This window comes from Candoia aspera, chromosome 15, assembly GCF_035149785.1.
Source record: "Candoia aspera isolate rCanAsp1 chromosome 15, rCanAsp1.hap2, whole genome shotgun sequence".
NCBI classification, from domain to species: Eukaryota; Metazoa; Chordata; class Lepidosauria; order Squamata; family Boidae; genus Candoia; species Candoia aspera.
In genome coordinates, this window is record NC_086167.1 from 8939726 (window position 1) to 8961282 (window position 21557).

The 21557-nt window shown below is 46.7% G+C and overlaps 1 protein-coding gene and 1 gene segment (V, D, J or C); both read left to right on the forward strand.

Moving 5' to 3' along the window:
- Positions 1-6878: 6878 nt before the first annotated feature.
- LOC134505631 (immunoglobulin lambda variable 3-21-like) lies at positions 6879-8161 on the forward strand. The segment is given in 2 exon segments: positions 6879-6959; positions 7753-8161. Coding segments are annotated over 2 exon segments (405 nt in total).
- Positions 8162-10286: 2125 nt separating this feature from the next.
- LOC134505884 (uncharacterized) lies at positions 10287-13891 on the forward strand. Its single transcript, XM_063315821.1, has 3 exons — positions 10287-10368; positions 10546-10941; positions 13506-13891. The coding sequence occupies exons 1-3, from the start codon at positions 10320-10322 to the stop codon at positions 13889-13891; spliced, it is 831 nt and encodes a 276-aa protein (XP_063171891.1). The 5' UTR covers positions 10287-10319.
- Positions 13892-21557: the final 7666 nt, after the last annotated feature.

Sequence of the window (21557 nt, forward strand, 5' to 3'; positions counted from 1 at the left end):
TGCTGTTTAGGAAGGAAGAGGATTATGGTCCAGCGCCTCTGGAGGACATTAGCTTGGGCAAGGCTGACTTGGCATTGCTGCTAACTAAGATTTTGGTAGACATGTTGGGTTAGGTGAAGTCAGTTCCAAATCTGCACTGTGTACAAGCGAGCCATATGATGGCTTAGCGTGTGCCGTCGATCCAGCTGATAGCACTCCTGCCATTCTCCTCCTCCAGTTTTGCAAGATTTGGGAATTGAAGATGGTGGGCTTCATATATCAATAACCAAGAGTGGGTGGAAACGGATCTTAGAGAGGACTGACCCACTTTGGCCTGTGGAGGTTCCCAACTCCTCCAATAGGTATTTTCTGCTGTCGAAGAGGATGGTGATTGTTGATATGCCCAAGAGGAGCAAACAGATTGGTAAAGGCTGGACTTCTTCGGATGTGGAAGGTAACAGTGGGGGTGGAAGGTAGAGAGATGTTCAGCTTAATTGCATGAGCCTTGCTTGTCTTAATTTAGATTTTAGCTTGCTATGTAAAGCACTCAAGGTCATTAGTGTTAGGTTAAATCTGCCAGTGCTGCTGACGTGGACCTTGGAGATTAAATTACACTCGCAGCTGCCAGAGATGATGCAACCAGCTAGCTGACGGTGGTTGAAAAAAGGCATCGTGATTCAACACCATGGGCTTCCCTCCAATCCCCAAACTGGGGTTTGCACAAAACCTGGTTTGGGAGACCTCATTTGGATAATGCAAAGAACCGGAAATGCAGGGATGCAATGCAGTTTTGGGAATGGTGCTGAAGCCTGTAGAAGAGTCCTTGATGAAAAGAGAAATGTCTTCCTACTCCTTGATGATCACACAACTTACTTTTGTCTCCTTTGATATGCAAACATTTCGAAGGCTTTCATTGTCAGACTTAACCTGCATCGCTTCAGGTTTTTAAACATTTTAAAAATGGATTGAACCCAAAGTACATTGTCCTGTTTTTCCCTTTGGAACCCGCAATACTTTTGTGAGACACCAGGGGGAGGTATTGCCCTATTTTTCCCTTTGAGCAGGCTAGTGAGCTGCCATGGGCAGTATGTCCTACAGGACAGGGTTTCTCAACCGTGGCAACTTTAAGATGTGTGGACTTCAACTCCCAGAATTCCCCAGCCAGCTGGTTGGGGAATTCTGGGAGTTGAAGTCCACAGGTCTTAAAGTTGCTAAGGCTGAGAAACACTGTCCTATAGGTTCACTGCATTGTCCTACAGTATATTCCCCACTGAATCTGCAATACCCAAGTGAACCACCAGGGGGCAGTCTGTCATATAGGAAAGCTCCAGGGCTAATAAACACAGAACAAGACGATTCCAGGATCTTAGTGGTGGTGCTGTAACTTATCTTTACTGCCGTTTGATTCCAGGTAAATCCTCTCATCGAAAAACAAAAGTGAAAGTAAGGAGTGTATTTACAAAACCACCTATAAACCTCTAAGAACTGCTAACAGTTATATATTACGTAGCACGTTCCAAGCCGGCTAATAAAAGAACAGAAAGTTCTTGTGCGCAGCTTTTTAGCTCTTCTCTGCCGCTGTTGCTGGAGCTGTGGTGTAGTGGAAGAGTATATATTTTGCACGGAAATGGGTCCAAGACCAAGTTCCTAGTCCTCCTCGTATTTCTAGGCCTGGAGATGCAGTAGCAGGTCATGGGAAGACTTCTGCCTGCAAACTCAGAAGGAGGCTTTTAAATTTCAAGAGCATCGGGCCCAACAACATCTCCTTTTACAGTTTTTGCCTTACACCAGTGGTGTGCTGGTAAGTGTTTAGCAAGAGGCTCTGCCCCACCGTGGTGTGCCACCAGCTGTAGTGGTTCGGCTCTACTTTCAGCCGGCTTCCAAATTCCAGAAGATTTAACAATGGGCTCTCGTGAGCTGGTACGAGCTGGCTTTACTGCACCACTGGTTACCACCCTTATAATGCTTTCCTACTATTTGGGGATGTGATCGTTATATGCCAGCACCCCAGGGGCTGGAGTTCATTTGCATTCCGCTTTCGTCTGGCCCATAATGTGTTGTACAGTATTTAAATGTGCACCACGATTGCCATCAAATCAGCATCGTTGTTAGAGACTGATGCCAATCCCTTGCGAGAAAGACTGATTTTTAACATGCCCCGGCTAGCATTGACTTTCTTGCTTCTGGGGCTTCTGATATCAAGTGCTTGGGGTAATGTTCTTTTTTTTTTGCCGAAACTGCCAGCTTCCCTGCAAATGATTCCCTTTGATCTGTGGGTTATAGTTATTGGATGATGTTAGGAGGGAGAGAAGGATAGAGGCAGGTTCAATGAATTGCACTTGGATCCTCTTGAAATTGGCAGGGTTTAAGCCATGATCAGCTGGTCCCATTATGGATTGACGGACAGACAGAACCCATTCATGCGGATGGTGCTTTGGGAAGAATAGACCTGGCGAGGGGCTTGTGGCGTAAAGAAGACACAAGTGAAGGAAAGGCCAGAAAGGGGATTGGAAACATGGTGGGTGGGTGGGTGGGAGAGAGGAGCCGCCACCCTTCAAGGTAGACCAGGTCAGGAGACAGAATCCATGAATTCGATGAGAATTCTACTTTATTGATACAGGCTAACAAAATCTTGAAAGCCTGACTGAGTTTCCTCTTCCCTGGGAGTCAGGGTGAACCCAGTCTGAGCTTCTTGTTGATGTTTTCCTTGTCTCCAGGGCTTCCAGCACGTTTTGATTTTTGCAGAGCATCTCCAAGGTCACCTCTGTGCCTCTCTACAACAACCAATAGCACAGTTGTTGCCACTAGCTAGGCTTGGCTCAGTTGTAATAATAAAATACACGGCGTTGGAGTATGATCCAAATGCTTCCCAGGAAAAGTGAGTTTTGAGGAGGGACTAAAGGTAGGAGGTTCCACGGGAGGGTTTGACGTGGCGATTCTAGGCATAATGGGCAGTGAGAGGAAACTGAGGGGGCTGTTCCAAGCGACAGGGTAGATTTTATCCCAACAGCAACTGGCTGTCTCTTTCGCTTGTCCAACCAAGTTGCAAAGGATGGATTCAAGGAGTCCAAGTCCACAGCAACATCTCAAGGACCTGTGGCAGAAAGACACGGCTTGGGCTAATCTGTGGGGTGTGCTTGTGTGTTCCCACCACAGGAGATGAAGCAACCTCACTCGCCCAGCCTGCCTCCGTGATGGCGTCCCTGGGAAATGTCACTCAGCTCTCTTGCACTGTTTCTAGTGGCAACATGGCAACGTACACCATATCCTGGTTTCAGCATGAAGACCCAAACCCTCCAAAGTATCTTTTGTATTATAAAAGTGAATCCAGTCAAGGAAGAAAAGCTGGTGTCTCAGATAGATTTGCTGCTTCCAAAGATGACGCCCATAACATCTGTTATCTCACCATCTCTGGAGTCCAAGCAGCAGATGAAGGCACATATTATTGCATGACTTCAACAGGGCCAGAATAGCACCGTGCTTCACATTATGGAGTAGTGAGAATAAAACCTTACCCCTAGCCCTTGGGGAGTTTACCACAACAGCTGGCAAGAGACAGCAACCTGGCTGATGGATTCAACTTAAGGTTTGAAGATGCTCTCCATCTTTGATCCATAATGGATTTAATTCGAGAAGCCCGGTCGGGAGAACTGTTGGTGCAGATTTGCGGCTGGACAACACATGTGCATTACAAATCCTCCTCCTTCATCTGTGGCTGGATTCAGTGTGCTTCCTGTAACATGTGGAGCTATTGGGTGGGATCCAAACTAGGTTAATTGGACACAGTTCCTGTTGAAATGCACAGGGTTTGGGTTAAGGGAGAGTGATCAGGTGGTTGAGCCGGTTGATCTACAGAGCGCTTTCAAAAGAGTTGATCTAGCAGGCTGTTCCCCAGGGACCTTTCAGCGTAAAGCCGATATAGGGATCCAAGAACCGATGGAGAAAATGGCTATAGGAGCAAGACAGAGGAAGTCATGCAATCACTTCCAATGTTAGCAGGCTTGCCAACAAAGGGATCTGCAAGCATCTCAACCTACTTCAGGCAATGGGAAACTATTTGTGTGCCTATCTCACCAGACTTCTTATTTGTGGTTAACTGTCATTCAGGCCCAGGGAAACCACAGACAGATAGTTTTGCCACACCTGTCACCTCTTCCCCAGGGAGGAAACCTTTGTGGATCTGAACGTCTGTCTGATTCATTCAAGCTGAACGGCCTCACCCATCTCAAGCAAAGAGAAGTCATTGAAAAGCATTGCCACCAGGGGGAGCTCTGAGATCAAGAAATAGATCCTGGATGTTCAGGTACTATAGGCACAGAGATGGAAAGAGTGGGCAGGCCCCACTATGGAGGATCCTTGGTCAAATTGACAGATCTTGCTGAGATGGATAAACTGACTTCTTCCATTAGAGAAAAGACACAATCTACTGTTTATTGCTGACTGGAAACCTCTGAGGGACTTTTGTCTAAAAGTGAAAAAAAAAGAACTTGTGATTTATGTCTCTGATGCTTAGACAGGACAGATTATAGAAAGGAGAGAGTCATGATGTAACTTTAGAGAGAGAGGCTAAAATATAATTGGATTTAAAAGTGCCATGAAGAATATCGGAAGCCACTTCTTTGTATCTTTTTTCTTTCTTTTCTATTTTTCTTTAACTTTTTTTTTCTTTTCTTGCACTTTTTGCTCTCTCTTTGATTTCTTTCTTTTTCTTTTTTCTTCCTTACTTTGTATTAGTTTGTATTAGTTTTTATCTCCTCTTTTAAAAGTTTTAATAGAAATTATATATTAAGAAAAAAGAATTGGTGTCAACATCTGGAATTCTTGTCCCTTTTCAACTCCTGTTGATTTTTTTTTAAAATCTGTTCAATCGTGTCTGATTCTCGGAGACTGCCTGGACAAGTCCCTGCAGTTTTCTCATCCATCCTAGGGCTGAGAGAGAGTGGCTGGCCCAAGGTCTCCTAGCTGGCTTTATGCCTAAGGTGGGACTAGAACTCAGGGTCTCCTGGTTTCTAGCCTGGTGCCTTAAACCACTACACCAATCCGGATCCTTTTTTTGATGCTTTCAAGTCAGTCTTGATTCCTGGGGATTGCCTGGACAAGCCCCCGCAGTTTTCTCAGCAAGGTTTTTCAGAAGTGGCTTGCCACTGCCTCCTTCCCAGGGCTGAGAGAAAGGGACTGGCCCAAGGTCACCCCACTAGCTTTGTGCCTAAGGTGGGACTAGAACTCACCGTCTCCCAGTTTCTAGTGTGATGCCTTAACCATGACGCTAAAACTGGCTTTCATTCTTAGAGTAGCATAAAAATAACCAAATTAACAAAGGAGAGATCCAGGAATATATCATTTCCGTAACAAGTGGAAGCTGGACGGAAGTTGTTCATCTCCTGCACTTTGTGCAATGGGGAGGTGCTCTTTGAGTGAGATGGGCAGTGACTTAATTTGAAATACAAATAAATAAATTTGATTTAGCGGTGAGTTCTAGTCCCACCTTAGGCACAAAGCCAGCTAAAAAGCAAGTTAAATGCATTAAATGTTAAATGTTTGGAAATCAAACAGGGCCTAGCGGAGATCTGGGGAAACCTGGCCATTTTCTGCCCTATCTATCTGAAAGGGTTGAAAGGATAATTTCAATGTTAATACATGAGTCTATGAGCAGTTAATACATGAGTCTCTTTCTCCCGGATCAAAATAAACTTCCCCATCATCTTGCCTACTTCAGGATCTGTTGGGAGTTGGAGAAAAAGAAGGGCATGTACAAGAACTATTTCGGTTTTAACACTTGGCATTTTTAAAAAAAATTGTGAAAAGGTAATGTCCCGCAAAAGGGATGCAGTGGCACTGCGGGTTAAACCGCTGAGCTGCTGAGCTTGCTGATCGGAAGGTCGGCGGTTCAAATCCGCGTGACGGGGTGAGCTCCTGTTGCTAGTCCCAGCTCCTGCCAACCTAGCAGTTCGAAACCATGCAAATGTGAGTAGATTAATAGGCACCACTTCGGCGGGCAGGCAACGGCGTTCCGTGTAGTCATGCCGGCCACATGACCACGGAGGAAGTGTCTACGGACAAACGCCGGCTCTTCGGCTTGAAATGGAGATGAGCACCGCCCCCTAGAGTCGGACACGACTGGACTTAATGTCAAGGGAAACCTTTACCTTTACCTAATGTCCTGCAACCTGAGAACCTTGTAAAGATGAAAGTGAAGTTCAGGGTTGGGTTCTCCGAATATGTTAAGGGGAATTCTACCAGGGAGTTGAGGAACGAGAGGGGGACAGGAATGGTGTCACCTAGAAGTGTGTGGATCAGCTCTGAAGCAACCTGGTTGCTTTCAAATCATCAGTTCAGCTGGATCATTTGAATAGCTTGATGGTTCAGTTTAAAGTAGCACATGGGATTGATTCGATTCCCCAAACACTTTGGAAGATCTGCATGCCTCTGCATTCAATCCATTTGAACACGTTGTTGGGATGCAAATCAATCCCATCTGCAACATCAGTTCAGTTAGGAGACTTCATGGAATGGGTTTGAGCTGGAGATCCAAGCGGCAACTTTACTCACCTCTAGTAGCAAACCTGTGGAGGAAGCCATGTGAGGAGAATAAAACCAAAGCCTCACCTTGGTGGGAATTAATTAAGGAACAAGGGTGACCTTCTTCAAGTCCCTTCTTATGAGAAAGAAAACTCTGGGTCCATAATAGTAATTCTATACCCAGAAAATCATTTCGAAAGCTATTTCTTTCACTGTGCTGGCCAAAAAAGAAAAAAAGAAAAGCCATAAAAAAACAAAACTTTTGAGCAAAAATACTTGCCCCCGAAGGTTCAGCTCCAGGAAGGAAGTGCAGTTTTGCATATAAGACAACTTTCCTAGCTCTCGCAAGAGTTTAAATGAGGAGAATGGGAGAGCTTTGCTCAGCTGCTCCGGTCTCACTGAGGTCATCACTATGGCTTTGAACTGCTATGGAGTCCTCATTGTCTTAGCCTCTTGCTTGGGTGAGCATTGGACGGGCCTCAGCTGGGTTTCCAATGTGGAGGCACATTTTTTTTCAAAAACAAATCTGAGTTCTTTCAGACAAGGACTCTGCCTCAGTTTCCCACAGCAATATTGGAGAACCAGTTTGGTATAGCGGTGAAGGTGCTGGACTAGAGACTGGGAGACCTTGGGTTCTACTCCGCTGTTAGGCATGGAAGCTGGCTGGGTGACTTTGGGCTGGTCACTCCCTCTCAGCCCGACCTACTTCCCAAGGTTGCTTCACAAGGGAGGAAGACTTATGTACCCTGCCCTGAGTTGTCGAAATTAAAGGCAGGATATAAATCTGATACACAAATAAAATCTTAGAACTGAAGACAGGGAGGGTGAAGAATGTCTCCCGTATTTTCAATAGAAGGAACTTGTGTCTTTGCTCTACTCAGACTCTCTAGCCTTTCAACCGTGGTCTTGGACCACCACTTTTTCTTCTTCTAACTGGCTTATTCTATCAGCGAGAAAAGTTGAGACAAGTTGGGTTGGGATGGGACCACCTTTTTCATGATTTTGCAAAGAATATCACATTCTTTCAGAACGATGTTAGTGAGGAGGAAGAAGATGGACCCATTGATGCTTTCCTCCTCCTCCTCCTCCTCCTCCTCCTCCTCCTCCTCCTCCTCCTCTCCTTCTCCTTCTCCTTCTCCTTCTCCTTCTCCTTCTCCCCTCCTTCTCCTCCATTATTACTTTCAATCTACAATAACACAGGATTCATCTGTAGTCTTGCAAGATGGGAGGGTGACTTCATCTCATTCTTTGCAGGTTTCATCTCCCAGGCTCTGGTGACTCAAAGTGGTCCTGTTTCAGTGGCCACTGGAGGAGCCACCACCATAACCTGTACTCTACAAGGAGTGGAGTTTATCAGCTCTGTTAAGCCATCCTGGTATCAGCAGAAAGAAGAACAGCCTCCAAAGTTGCTCATCTACAAATCCAGGGAAAGAGCCTCTGGGATCCCCCAACGTTTTTCTGCAGACACTTTCGGCAACAGTGCAAAGCTGACCATTTCGAGTGTTGAGGTGGCCGATGAAGGGTATTATTTCTGTGCCATGTGGCATAACGATGGGCTACACACTGTTGCCTTCCAATGCAGAACTGAAACAAGAAGTCTCTGGGCCTGAAACAGAAAGCCCCTCCCCGCCCCAAGGAAGCATGTGGATGGGAATGAACCCACATCCTGCCTCTATCCTTTTGAATTTCACATAGAGGGTATTTCATGTGCTTGGCATAGCTCTTCAACCATGGAAGAGCATTCCAGATCTTGTTGCCAGTTATGAGGTGCCCTGGGGGAATACTCTGCCCTTCTGGAATCTCCAAGCAATTTCTGGGTTCTTCGTCCGGTCCTGACACCTTGTCCACCTCCAACCGTCAAGCAGAAGACGAGGCCGATTATCACTGTTCATCTCGCGATGGCAGTGGGCCAAGCACGGTGATTCCACCGTATGGAGAACGGAGACAAAACCTTTTTCTTCGCTGCTGGCAAGCTTCACTTAGCATCCGTTGCAGGTGGCTGACAACGGGGGTGGGGGGGTGGGGGGGACCACAGAGAGCAATTTTCAGTAAGGAACAACACAAAGCAAATTCAGTGTCTTGAGATAGAAAGCGAATTGAACCCGCTGTGGATAAAGTGAAGTGAGGATTGAAGGGAACCGTCCTGCAGATGGTGTGGGGCTGCTCAGGGTTTGATCTATTGTTTCATTCCATAGCAATTCTCCGTTTTATTCAGGGGGCGACCTAATCATCAGTCAGATCTCCCGGCTGCCTTTCCCACCACTTCTCTTTAGGACAATCCAGGTGCCCACCTCCTTGGCTGTGCAGGTAGCAGCAGCAGGGAACTTTCTCTGAATTGTGACCTTTCAAAGTACAACTGAAACCAGAGACTTTTCTCCTGGGACTAAGGGACAGGCAACTAGAAAAAAGTCATGGAACTTTGTTTTCATATATGACAACTGCAGCAAGACTAGCATATAGGTAGTCCTCTCTTAATGACCATTCGTTTAGCGATGGTTCGGACTTACGATGGTGCTGAAAAAACCGACTTGCGAATGGTCCTCACACTTATGACTGCTGCAACGTCCCCGTGGTCATGTGATCATGATCTGGGCACTTGGCAACTGGTTTGCATTTACAACCATCACAGTGTCCCATGGTCATGTGATCACCATTTTTCACTCTCATTTCTACCCTTGGAGTTTTGCATTTATAGCAATAAACCTGTTTTTTCTCCCAAGGAGCTAAAGATCTTATACAGGTAGTCCTCACTTAACAACCATTTTGTTTAGGTTAGGTTAGGTTAAGACTTACAACAGTGCTGAAAAAAATCCAGCTTACAACCGGTCCTCATACTTATGACTATCGCAGGGTTCCCCCTCTCACATGATCACAGTTTGGGTGCTTGGCAACTGGTTTGCATTTATGACTGTCACGGTATCCCGTGGTCATGTGACTGCCATTTTCTGCCTTCCCAGCTGGCTTCTGGTAAGCAAACTCAATGGGGAAGTGCGTGATTCCCTTAACAACCATGTGGTTCACTTAATCCCCATGGTGATTTGTTTAAGGACTGCTGCAAAAAAGGTAGTAAAAGCGGGTCAGATTTGCTTAATGCCTGCTTTGCTTAGCAACCAAAATTCTGGTCCCAATTGTGGTTGTTAAGTGAGGACTACCTGTACTACAGCTCTCTCTCTCTCTCTCTCGGCACCCCCAGTCTGTATTCCATTTCTTTTGCATTATTGCCCAAGATGCCACCACAGGATTGCAATCCTTTGCATCTGAACTCGGGCAGAAATGTCTGAAGAAATGCGCTTGGGATCGCATTGTGCCGAACTGGGGAAAGATGCAGTCGGTTGACCAACAGCCTTCTCTTGAAGCAGGAAAAGTCTCTCAAACACCAACTGTACAGGAGGTGTTCGCACAACACACTGACCCAGGTCACTTAATGGATATGACCATGTGCTGAACTTAGTTCAGTTTGCACTTTTGGGGAGGAGTTAGTGTTTTGCAGGAAACCTGAATGTTTGCTTTTAGCACATTGTCCACTAACCTAGAAAAAAGGTCTCTTCACTATATGAGGGGAAGGCGGCCAATCGAGTTCCACCCCCACCCCCACCCCACAGGGGAGTCTTGAAGATGAGCCTTTGGCAACCCCCCCCCCTTTTCTTTGTCTCAGGAATGGATGAAAGCAGGGTGGGGGCTAAAAAAACCAACAGGCGTGAAAAAATATTTGCATGATTTTGCAACACCGCTTCTTGCCACTTAATTAAAGCGTGGAGCAAAGGGGGTGACCTAGAGCGAGGGTTGCTTTCAGAAGATCGGTTGTTGCCCACTTCTGTGCCATGGCCCAAATGTCTCTCTTTGCCCTCTTACTCCTCACCTCCTTCACCGGTAAAGTATCCCTTTGATTTGTGAAGGTCAAACATCTTTTTCTCTTCTGAGGAACATGTCTACATCCTGCAATTCTTACCCTCCCCTTTCCCCTTTTTTACCTTTCCCAACCTTGGTAAACTGCATTTCTGTCTGATTGCAGCTCAGCTGGATTTTTCCCTTTCCTTCCCCCTGCAGGTGCCTTGGCCCAGTTCACCTTGACTCAGCCACCTTCTCTGTCAGCATCCCTTGGAGAAACAGTCAGTCTCACCTGTGCCAGGACAGGGGGCAGCTTTTCAGACCGCTACGTGCACTGGCATCAGCAGAAACCTGGCAATAGGCCCCTTCTACTCATCTATAAAGATAGCGAGAGACCTTCTGGAATCCCCGAGAGATTTTCTGGTTCTGTTGACACTTCGTCCAATGTGGCCACCTTGTCCATCTCCAACATTCGTGCAGAAGACGAGGCTGATTATTACTGCTCATCTTCTGACAGCAGTGAGCAGAGCACAGTGATTCAACCGTATGGGGAACTGAGACAAAAACCCAGAAGGTGTCTTTGCCCTGCTTGGAACTTCCACCTTGTGTTGGTTGGTAGCTGGCAAAAGGACTCCCTGCAGAGAGGGATTTTTAGCAAGCACAAAAACCAAAACACCAAGTTCCGTGTCTTACAAAGGAAAGGAAAATGGGGCCAGTCCTGGAGAAATGGAGCCGATGTAAGCAGAAGAACAGGCAGATTCCCTATGGTACCTTAGCTTTAGATTGCTTTTGTTATATTTCCATACAATTTCCCCTCCTCCATCCTCTTCTGTGGGTGACTTAATCATCTCCCAGACCTTCCAGCCTCCTCTCCCGCCTCTTCCCTTTTGGAGAATTGGAGCCTTCAGGATCCAGTCCAGGTTACCTGGGTCAGCCCTCCCCGCCTCTCACGCTGTGCAGTGGACTGAATCCTCCACCCGAGTGGGGGGAATCGGGATCCTCTTTCCCAACCCATCGCCTTCTGCATCCACTGAATAATGTTCCCATCATCCCAGCATGTTCCAGCTGCTGATGGTGGAATTTCTAGTCAAAAAGCCATGGAGAGAAGGTGTAAACCAAGCTATGACTGACGATATGATTCAGTAGGCTTAGCAGCATAGCATAGCATGATATGGCATGGCCTACTATAGACATGACTGTACTCTTAAACAGTGATGTTAGAGGAAGTGAAATGTGAGATGCCATCGTGGCCCGGTAGGTGCCTCCGTTGTTTCTTTCCTGCCTCAGAGAAGAACAGCCACAGAAGTGGCTTCTTTGAAGATGTTCTCTCTGACTTCCTTTTGAAGAGAATCATAAAGAGATGATCAAAGAGGCTGACTCCCACCCTGCCAAGTGGGGTGAATGTAGGTTCCGCAAAGGGCAAAGGGTTGGAGAAGAAGGTCTTCAGAGTAGAACTCTGACCTTCATGATTCTAGCTTTGTATGTTTGCATGAGTGTGGACAAAATCACAAAAGTCCGCCTTACTTATTTTGGCTCTGTCATGCGATCAAACCCTCTGGAAGAGGCAGTGATGCTCAGAATGGTCAGCCTCCCATCAGGAACCAGTTTGTGCTTCCATTGCTTGCTTTCGCCAGAGAAAAGAACAGCAATGGAAAAGGCTTCTTTCAAGATGTTCTCTCTGACTCCTTTTGAAGAGGGTCACAAAGAGGCTGACTCCCACCCTGCCAAGCGGGGTGGCCATAGATTGATTCTTGTTCTGGATGTGGGTATGAGTGTGGCCAGGAATCTGCATTGCAGAGGAGTAAATTGCCATCAGTTACAGGCAGTGGAGAAGTTCTTCAGAAGTGATGGTCTTCCCTCATAGTACTCATATCGAGGCGCTAAAGGTCATTCATTACATCTTCCTCCACCTCAGGAAATCTCTATTTAGCCTCTTCTGCCTTAGTCCTTAGGACAACAAGCAGTATTGCATCCCTTGAACATGAACATGAACATGGAGGGAAATGCCAACACAGCTACAGACCTTCTGGAACCCCTGAGAGATTTCCTGGGTTTTCAATATTACTCTTGATAGCTGTGAATGTAGAGAGTATGCTGAGATGTGCAGGAGAGCTTCATCATTCCTCCCAGGGACACAGAGCAGGAGGCAGTCTGAGACCAAGTTGCTTGACAGTCCATGCCTTCACAAGGGACAGAGCAGAGGGGAAAAAAATACAAAATACCATGCGTGGGAAGAACATGCTTTGCTTTGCTCTTAGATAATTCTAAGGGACCGCAGGAGAATCACAGCCAGATTCCCTCTTGGCCAACGAAACTGGAGTGTTCTCCACCTCAGGTTCTGTAAGCCAGGAGTGGGCAGCCTGTTGAAATCAAAACAATCCTACTATTTAAAATGAGAAAACAATCCAGACAGAACATGATGGCAGGCTCTATGGCAAGTTTTGTAAGGCACTCAGAGTCCACAGGAGTGGCCAGCTATACTAAACATACATAATGATCATAATCATAGAGAGTGAACATTTTGGCACCCCCTTGGCTCAAGCAAAGGATGGAACTGAAAACTGCAAAGGGATTGATGAACTTGGCTCCCTTTCCGGCCGCATTACCTAGTGGAGGGAAGTAGGCAAAGGCTGAGTGTGGAAGACCCCAATGAGTGCCTAAGTTGGGAACTGGAAGAAATCCCAGAGATGTCTTTGTCCACAATGTGGTGGTCAAACTCTCATTGAGTCCTTATGAACCAGATCACTCAATTCTTCTCTTTCCAAATCTCCTCTACGCAAATACATCCTTTGGTCATTGGCTAAGTTAGGAGAATCCATAATGCTTTGTGGGAATAAAATATTCTAGCACAGCCAATGAGTGCAGATCTCATTTGCATGAGGGGGCAAAGCTGGGGCATTTAAGTGAAGGAAAGGAGAAGATCTCAAGAACGTCAAAATTTTGCTCGCAAAACGGCAACTTGCCAAAGTTCACCATGGGCTGGGCTGTGGTTCTCCTTGCACTTCTCACGTACTGCACAGGTAAGTGCAGAATGGCCAGTTTTCAAGGGCCAAGAGGGGACTTAGTTGTGATTCTCATAAGAAGATGAGCAAATACTAAAATATCTGAGAGCAAAGAAAGTGCATCAGGGTCATGGTGGTCTTTTCTTTTCTTTTCCCCTCCCCTTCCCCCTTGTAAAGGCATTGATGCTCAGCCCACCTGGTCTCAGCTTTCCTCCAGCTCCGTCTCTCCAGGAGGAACGGCTACACTCCCCTGCACAACAACTCAGAGTACCTACTGGATTGGTTGGTACCAACAGAAGTCTGGAGAAGGGCCTCGCTTTGTCCACTGCGATACCTGCAGCAACAGGGGACCAGGGATCCCCGATCGGTTCACGGCAACCAGGTCTGGGAGCAGTGGATCCTTAACCATCACCAATGCGCAGGCTGAGGATGAGGCAGATTATTACTGTGGTAGCTGGAACAGTGCAGTCACCGTGTTGCACGGTGGTAGATTCTTTCAGGGAAGTGTGACAGAAACCTTCACCTTTCGACCTCAGCACAAAAGAGTCAACCGCACACTCTGAGCTGTGACTGGGGATTCTCAGTCAAAGAGGATCGGGAGAAAAACCCGTTAGACTGATTTCCACCTGCAAAGCCTTCTCTCACCCAGGAAGGAGGATGGACACAGGAGCGTGGAAGACGTTGACTTTATTTAGAGACGCGTGCAAGGAACCATCACAGCCTGGGCCAAGGTGAAAACTCATGAAGAAATAGGTTGAATGAAAGGAAAGCTTCAAATACCAGTGAATACAGGAAATCAAACTAACTGACACTGAAACTGAGGGGTTTATTTATAGGGGGCATTCGTTTGTTTATAGGCTAAGCACTCTTCTTGCCAGAGGGAAGGACAAAGTTTCTTCCTTATTAGAAAGATAAATTGCCCCTTGCTGGTGTAACTTGCCCTTCAGAGGTAGAGTTGAGCTGGAATTTGCCGGGCTAAGGAGCCCCCTTTTCCTCTCACACGAGAAAACAGAAATGAAAAAAACTGAAGAAAGGAGATTTAGAAAAGAAGGAGAAGCGGCTCTCAGATTCATGAGTTCTGAAAGACCACCAGAGATGAAACATGGAGCACCACATTTTTGGTCAGTTGACACTTCACCCCTGAAGTCTGGGAAAACACCTCAGAAGGTCTTACTGGGAGTCACATTACAGAAAACTTAGGCATGCAGAAAGGAAGTCCTCTTGCTCTGCACATGACTCCACCTGGCATTTTGGCATCCATTTTTAGCTGAGCTCCTAGTTCTCTACAACCCATATTGATGTAGATCTGTGAGTCTCTTGGTGCATGTAATTTTCTTTCAACCTCATTGGTTCCCTTCCACCCCCATCTGTATCTCCAGGGGAAGAGGGTGTGGAGTGGAGTCCCCTTGCTATTTCACAGAGATGCATGGAAGGCTATCTTATGCACATCTCTCTGGCCACTAGGTGTCCCTGATGGGCTTTCATGTCTTCCATCCTAAAATTGACCAAAAGGAGGCAGATTTTGAGTTTTTCCAGTTGGGGGATGGGGTGGGGACAGATCCTTCTGGGAAGGTCTTTCTTTATGGTAAACACCGATTTGATGGCACATAATCAGTGAAAGAGAGCAGCCGCACTTGCTTCTTTCAAGATGTTCTCCCTGCCTTCCTTCTGAAGAGGAACATCCACTGATGCCTAAAAGAGGCTGACTCTCACTCTGCCAAACTGATGTGGCCATGGAGTGTGCACAGAGCAGGTGATTGGACCTGAAGGTCTTCCGAGTGGATCTCTGAGGATCATGATTCTAGTTTGGATGTCTGGGGAAATAGGCAGGTTCATTATGGCTTTCAGGATCCTCTTGTTCAGGAAACCGGCCAGAGTCCCTCCTTTGGGGGGAGATGGGCGGTGATAAATATTTAATAAATGAATGAATGAATGAATGAATGAATGAATGAATGAATGAAATCTCTGTCAGAGACCAACTGGATAGGAATCGTTCACACAACACATGGGTCCAGGGTACTTCATGGATAGGGCCAAATTCTGAATTTGGTTTGATTTCAGGTCCTTTTGGGCTGTGTGTGTAATATTTTGTTTGATCTCAGAACTATTGGTGACGGTACAATGGATTCTAGAGGGTGACCCCAGAAGAGATTAAGATTCAGTGAGTTTTGGGAAGGCACCAGTGGGGTTCCACCCCTCCCCCACCCCTGAGGGGAGTCTTGCAGGTGAGTCTTTTGCAAACCCCCCCTTGCCTTTGTCTCAGGAATGGATGAAATGGCAGGGGTTTGTGTGTGTGTGTGTGTTTGTGTGTGTGAAAAAACAGGTAGACCAGAAATATATTTGCATACTTTTTCAGCCACCACTGAAAACCTGAAACTCTTCCGCTGAACGGGAACATTCTTTACCTCAACCTCAAGAAACCCCCCAAATTGAGGAAGTGCAAGCCCAGACAGGCATTGTGCCACAAACCTATATGTATTCGTCCCTTAAAATGTTTTTTTTTTTCCAGTCAAGCTTTTCAAAACAACAAGGGAGCCTTTGTGCCATCTTCTATGGGCGAGCTAATAAAGAAGAGACACTTTGTTCCCTTCTTGTCCTCTTTCATCTCATCGGGGTTTTTTTCCATCCTTCCTCTGATATTTGGGGAGAAGGAAGATGATGGTCCCCAGTGTATGGCAGATGCTGCGTTTCTTCAGCCCAGGGGGGGATAACACGGATGTCGCAACATCACTGGCCAGTAGGGGCTGCTGCTGTCCTTTCATATTTCCCGGCAAAAAGAATTAAGCAAAAGGTGTGGTTCCTGCAAAGTCTACCCCCTTCCTCCAGAGTAAGGGAGGGAGAAGGGCCCTGATGCCTCACCCAGCAGGTGAAATAAGGCAGGATAAAAAGACAAGGTTCAATTGCAACTGTTCTGTTCACAGTGGCATATTCCAAAGTTCTTTAACAAAATATTAGGATTGCTTATGACCTGCCCTGGCCCCTATTTGTAACTGGAGGGCTGTCCTCTCCCTTCCTAGAGCTGGTGGCCTTGGAGGGAGATTTCCTGCCCGGGAACCAGACTTGATGAGAATTCCATCAATGAGTCTGGTCTACTAAAAATTAATCACTGGGGCAAGGTTGGGCCATGGCTAAAGGACGTAAGGATGAACCATTAGTCATGATTGGTACACTCATGCACGGTTTTCCTACCTTAGATGAAGAACTGAGCAGACCATGTGCTGAATGCTTTCTGACTGGGAGAAATGAATCAGCCACTGAAAGCCTGAAACTCTTCCAGTGACCCGGTACATTCCTTAGTTCAACCTCAAGAAGCCCCCTAAATTGAAGAAGGGCAAACACAGACAGGCATGATGCCACAAACATATATATAATCTCCACCTAAAATGTCTCTTCCACCCACCAAATGACAGTATTAGATTTGATCTCCCTGTGACATCTTCTATCGGCGAGCTAATAAAGATGACACATTTTGTTCCATCCTTGTCCTCTTTCATCTCATTGGGGTTTTTTTCCGTCCTTCCTCTGATATTTGAGGAGAAGGAAGATGATGGTCCTCAAAGTATGGCAAACGCTGCAATTCTTCAGCCCAGGGGGGGATAACACGGATGCTGCAATATCACTGGCCAGTAGGGGCTGCTGCTGCCCTTTCATCCTTGTCCAAAAGTGAGTTAAGCAGAAGGATGGCCAGGTGTGGCTCTTGCAAAGTCTAGCCCCTTCCTGGAGAGTAAGGGAGGGAGGAGGGCACTGATGCCTCACCCAGCAGGTGAAATAAGGAGGATAAAATGAAAAGGTTCAATTGCAACTATTCTGTTAAGAGTGGCATATTCCAATGTTCTTTAACAAAATATTAGGATTGCCTTGCCCTTATTTCGAACTGGAGGATGGACTCCTCTTTCCTAGAGCTGGTGGCCTTGCAGGGAGATTTCCTCCCCAGGGACAACTTGATGAGAATCCCCTCAATGAGTCTGGTCTACCTTCCCCCAATCCGTCCCACACTGGCCGCAAAGTTTTGCTCTCTGCAATTGCGCTTCATAAAATCCCAAAAATCAAAACAGCTTCATGGAAGAGCCACGATACTCAGGGGAGAATGCTAGGTGGAGGCTGAGGGTGGAGAGCTCACTAAGATTGCCCACGATGGAATTAGAAGAGATCCCAGAGATGTGTTGGTCCACAATGTGGTGGTCGGATTTTCCTGAGTCCTGATGAATCAGACCATGTAATCCTTCCTTTCTTTCCAAATTTGCTCTATGCAAATGCATCCTTTGGTCATTGGCTAAGCTCGATGAATCCATAATACCTTGGGGGAATAAAATATTCAAGGAGAACCAATAAATGCAGATCTCATTTGCATGAAGGGGGAAAGCTGGGGCATTTAAGTGAAGGAAGGGAGGAGATCTCAAGAACTTTATAATTTTCTTCCTTAAAAGGACATATTTTGCCAAATTTCACCATGGGCTGGGCTGTGGTTTTCCTTGCACTTCTCACCTACTGCACAGGTAAGGCGCAGAATGGTCAGTCTTTCTGGGTGAAGAGGGGATCTGGTGGTGATGTTGATAAGAAGATGGTCCCTTTGAGATGGCTAAGGGTAAAGGAAGTGTATCAGGGTCATCGTGCTTTTTTCTTTTCTTCCCCCCTTCCCCCCTTTCAAAGTATCACTTGTCAGCCCACCTGGTCTCAGCCTGCCTCCAGCTCCGTGTCCCTGGGAGGAACGGTTACACTCACCTGCATGACTCAGAGTACCAGCAACATTGGTTGGCATCAACAGAAGTCTGGAGAAGGGCCTCGCTTCGTCCACTGCAGCAGCTGCAACAGGGGCCCAGGGATCCCCGATCGGTTCACTGCCACCCAGTCTGGGAGCACTGGATCCTTAGCCATCACCAACGCCCAGGCTGAGGACGAGGCCGATTATTACTGTGCTAGCTGGAACAGTGCAGCCACCGCGTTGCACGGTGATAAATTGCTATGGAAAGTGCGACAAAAACCTCCCCTCTCCCTCCTCAGCCTGAAACAACAAGCAACTTACCTCGAGCTGTGACTGGGGACCCTTGAGATGAAACCTTGGTTGCAGGTGGCTGACAAAAGGAGTGCAGACAGAGTGCGGCTCCATCCAAATCCTGCCCACTCCTGTTTGCTGGATTAGGGTTGGGTGAACGGCGGAGGCTGTTTGGAGCGGTATCTTCAGACCCCTTGCATGTTGCTGCTCTAAACGGTCCCTATGGCAAACCTATGTTCCGGCTGGGCCCTTTCTGAGAAAGTCTACGCTCTTCTGAATGAGTGTGCAACAGATGTCCAGAAATAGTCCTGCTCTCCCCACACTGCTGTGGAGTGGAGGCTTGGGGCAAAGTGGGAAGGGGAGATGTGGGAATTTGGAGTCTCTGACCTGATTGATGCAGCGTGAGAGTGCAGGTTGTGGCAGAGCACTGAGTTGTGACCTGTGGCTCCTGGAAGTCGCCTGTGGACAGTCCTGGAACTGCACTGGAGAGGTACATTCTTTACCTCAAGCTCCAGTAGACCCCAAAACTGAAGAAGGGCAAGCAGAGAGGGGCAGGATGACACTCATCATCTCCTCTTAAAATGTCTCCCCCCAGCCAAATCACAGTATTTGATTTGATGTCACATCACAGTGACATTTTTATGGGAGAGCTAATAAAAAAGACTCCTTTTGTTTCAGTCCTGTCCACATTCGTGTTACCATTTTTCCCCATCCTTCCTCTAATATTTGAGAAGGAGGAAGATGATGGTCCTCAATGTATGGCAAATGCCTCATTTCTTCAGCCCAGGTGGGGGTAACACAGAAGTTGCAATATCAGCGGCCAGTACGGTTGGTGCTGCCCTTCCATCTTTGTCCAAAAATGAGTTAAGCAAAGAGATGGCCTGGTGTGCCTCCTGCAAAGTCTAGCCTCTTCCCCTAGAGTAAGGGAGGGAGAAGGGCACTGATCCCTCACCCAGCAGGTGAAATAAAGCAGGATGAAATGAAAATGTTTCACTGAATCAACTCTCTTTCCAGTGATACGTTCAAAAATTAAAAAGAAAGAAAAGAATATTAGGATTGCTTATGACCTGCCCTGGCCCGATTTCAAATGGGGGACGGTCCTCTGATTTCCTAGGGCTGGTGGCCTTGGAGGGAGATTTCCTCCCCTGGAACCAGATTTGATGAGAATTCCATCAACCAGTCTGGTCTGCTTTACCCCAATCCATCCGACAGTTGCTGCAAAGCTTTGCTTTCTGCAATACCACTACATAAAGTCCTGCAAATTAATACAGCTTCGTGGCATGGACTCCAGACAGCTTTCAATCCACTCCAGGACTAATTCTTGTCTCTTCCCCAGCTCCCCACTCCAAGGAAATGTCACTTTTAGACAAGACATATCATAGCAGCTGCTCCCTGTGTAATCAGCTTCTTGGAGGGCTGGGTTGGTAGTTGAAGAGCAAGGCATTTGCATGATGGGCTCCTCTCTTGCCCATGGGGGATTTGAGAGAGGTGGAGAGGAGGTGAGTGGGAAGTCCCTTTGCTTTAGAGCAGTGTTTGGCCCATCGGGTTCTCCTGACATGGCCCAGGCACTTCTTCTCTCCATAGTCCTGATCTCTGTTGGTAAGAGAAATCCCTTTGGAAGGAGGCACCAACCTGTCTAGAAATAAAGTCAGAAGGGTCTCCTTGCTAGAGAGATGAGTTTCCCATTCCTGGTGGTTCTTCTCTTGACCCTCAGTTGAACAAGCCCTGCCTTGCTCTCTTTCAGGTCCCAGCCTTCAACAACTGCAGACCCTGAAGGACCCAGAATTTGAAGCACCTGGAGGAATGGTCACCCTATCTTGTCGATACGATGGTGGAAATCTTGGGGATGGCAACTACCCTTGGTGGTCGCAGCAGAAACCTGGGAGTAAGCCTCGAACACTGATCTATAACACCAGTTCCAGACCGTCGGGGGTTCCAGCCCGTTTCTCTGGGTCCAGATCAGGGAATATGATCTCCTTGACTCACTGGGGCTCTGGTTGAAGACAAAGCAATCTATTATTGTTGTATCTGAACAGGAAGTCAGTTCCACAGTCATTCATTCAGATGGGAAGTGACTCAAAAAGCCTTCTTGTGATGACTGCGCTACTAAGCCTCCCATTAAATTTGATTCATGTATGGTTAAAGTAGAAATCTCTTTAATGGAGTGTAGTATGTATTACAGTGAAAACGTTGTGAATAGAAGTTCACACGCTTTCCCCAGGTTAAACAGTCCAATGAAATCAGTCCCCTCCCCTTCTTTGGTATGCAGCCCCCCTTCCGGTGCTGGTCCATTCAGCTCCATGCAGATGTCTCCAATGGCTCTCAGCAGCCTGACCTTGAATGCCAGAGATAGTCCAAACAAGATGGTTTCACACTTCTGGCTCGCCCCTCTCCCACTTCTAGCGACTCGCAAGATTCAACATGTGTTGATTCCATTCATGCATGCAAGTTTGATCAGATATTCTGGGAATGTTTGATCAGGGAGCATGGCACTTCTCTTCACTTGATTTCCTGTCTTTTTTTATTTTAAAGATTGTGTGCATCATTGAAACTTGACATGAAGCAAGAAATGCGCAGTTTGGATTGATATAAGAAAAGACGCCAGAGCACCTTATCCAGTCAATCTTCATCCAGAAAGTCTAACTCATCATCACCTTCAATGCTTTTATGGTTCTTCCATTTCTGCTTAGGAAAGTTTGCTAAGAACTCCCATTTCCTGGAAGCCAAGAAAGCTCCTGTCATTTGTCCTTCAAGTAGAGGTGTTGAAATTTTTGGAAAGCAGAGTAATGTTTGAAGATCTTCAATGACTCTTGTCCCCTCCAATCCATTGCTGATTTTTGTTTTTTGTCCAAAAACACTGGGCTGATTTTGTCCAGTGTGGCTTATCATCCAAGTCAGTCTGCAACTGAATCTGGGTCTCCAAGACAAAGATACAAAGTCTCCTGCAGGGTTAGTACCTTAAATGCCTTTTTCTGATTTCCAAAAAGATATGAACAAGCTCCAGAATATGTGCAGCCTTGTGACTATAGCAGAAGACAAGAAATGCTAGAGCCGTTTGCGGTTTCCCTTTATGGCACCATGGACCGTTTGACCATCACCATCACAGAAGATGAGGCAGGTTCCCCTGGATTATGGGTTGGTGGCCTATTTGAGAGTGGTCAACTGGCTTGGGGCACTGGGACGAAATCTTTCCTCATCCATCCCCCAAGGAGTGGAACAAAGCATATAATTTGATC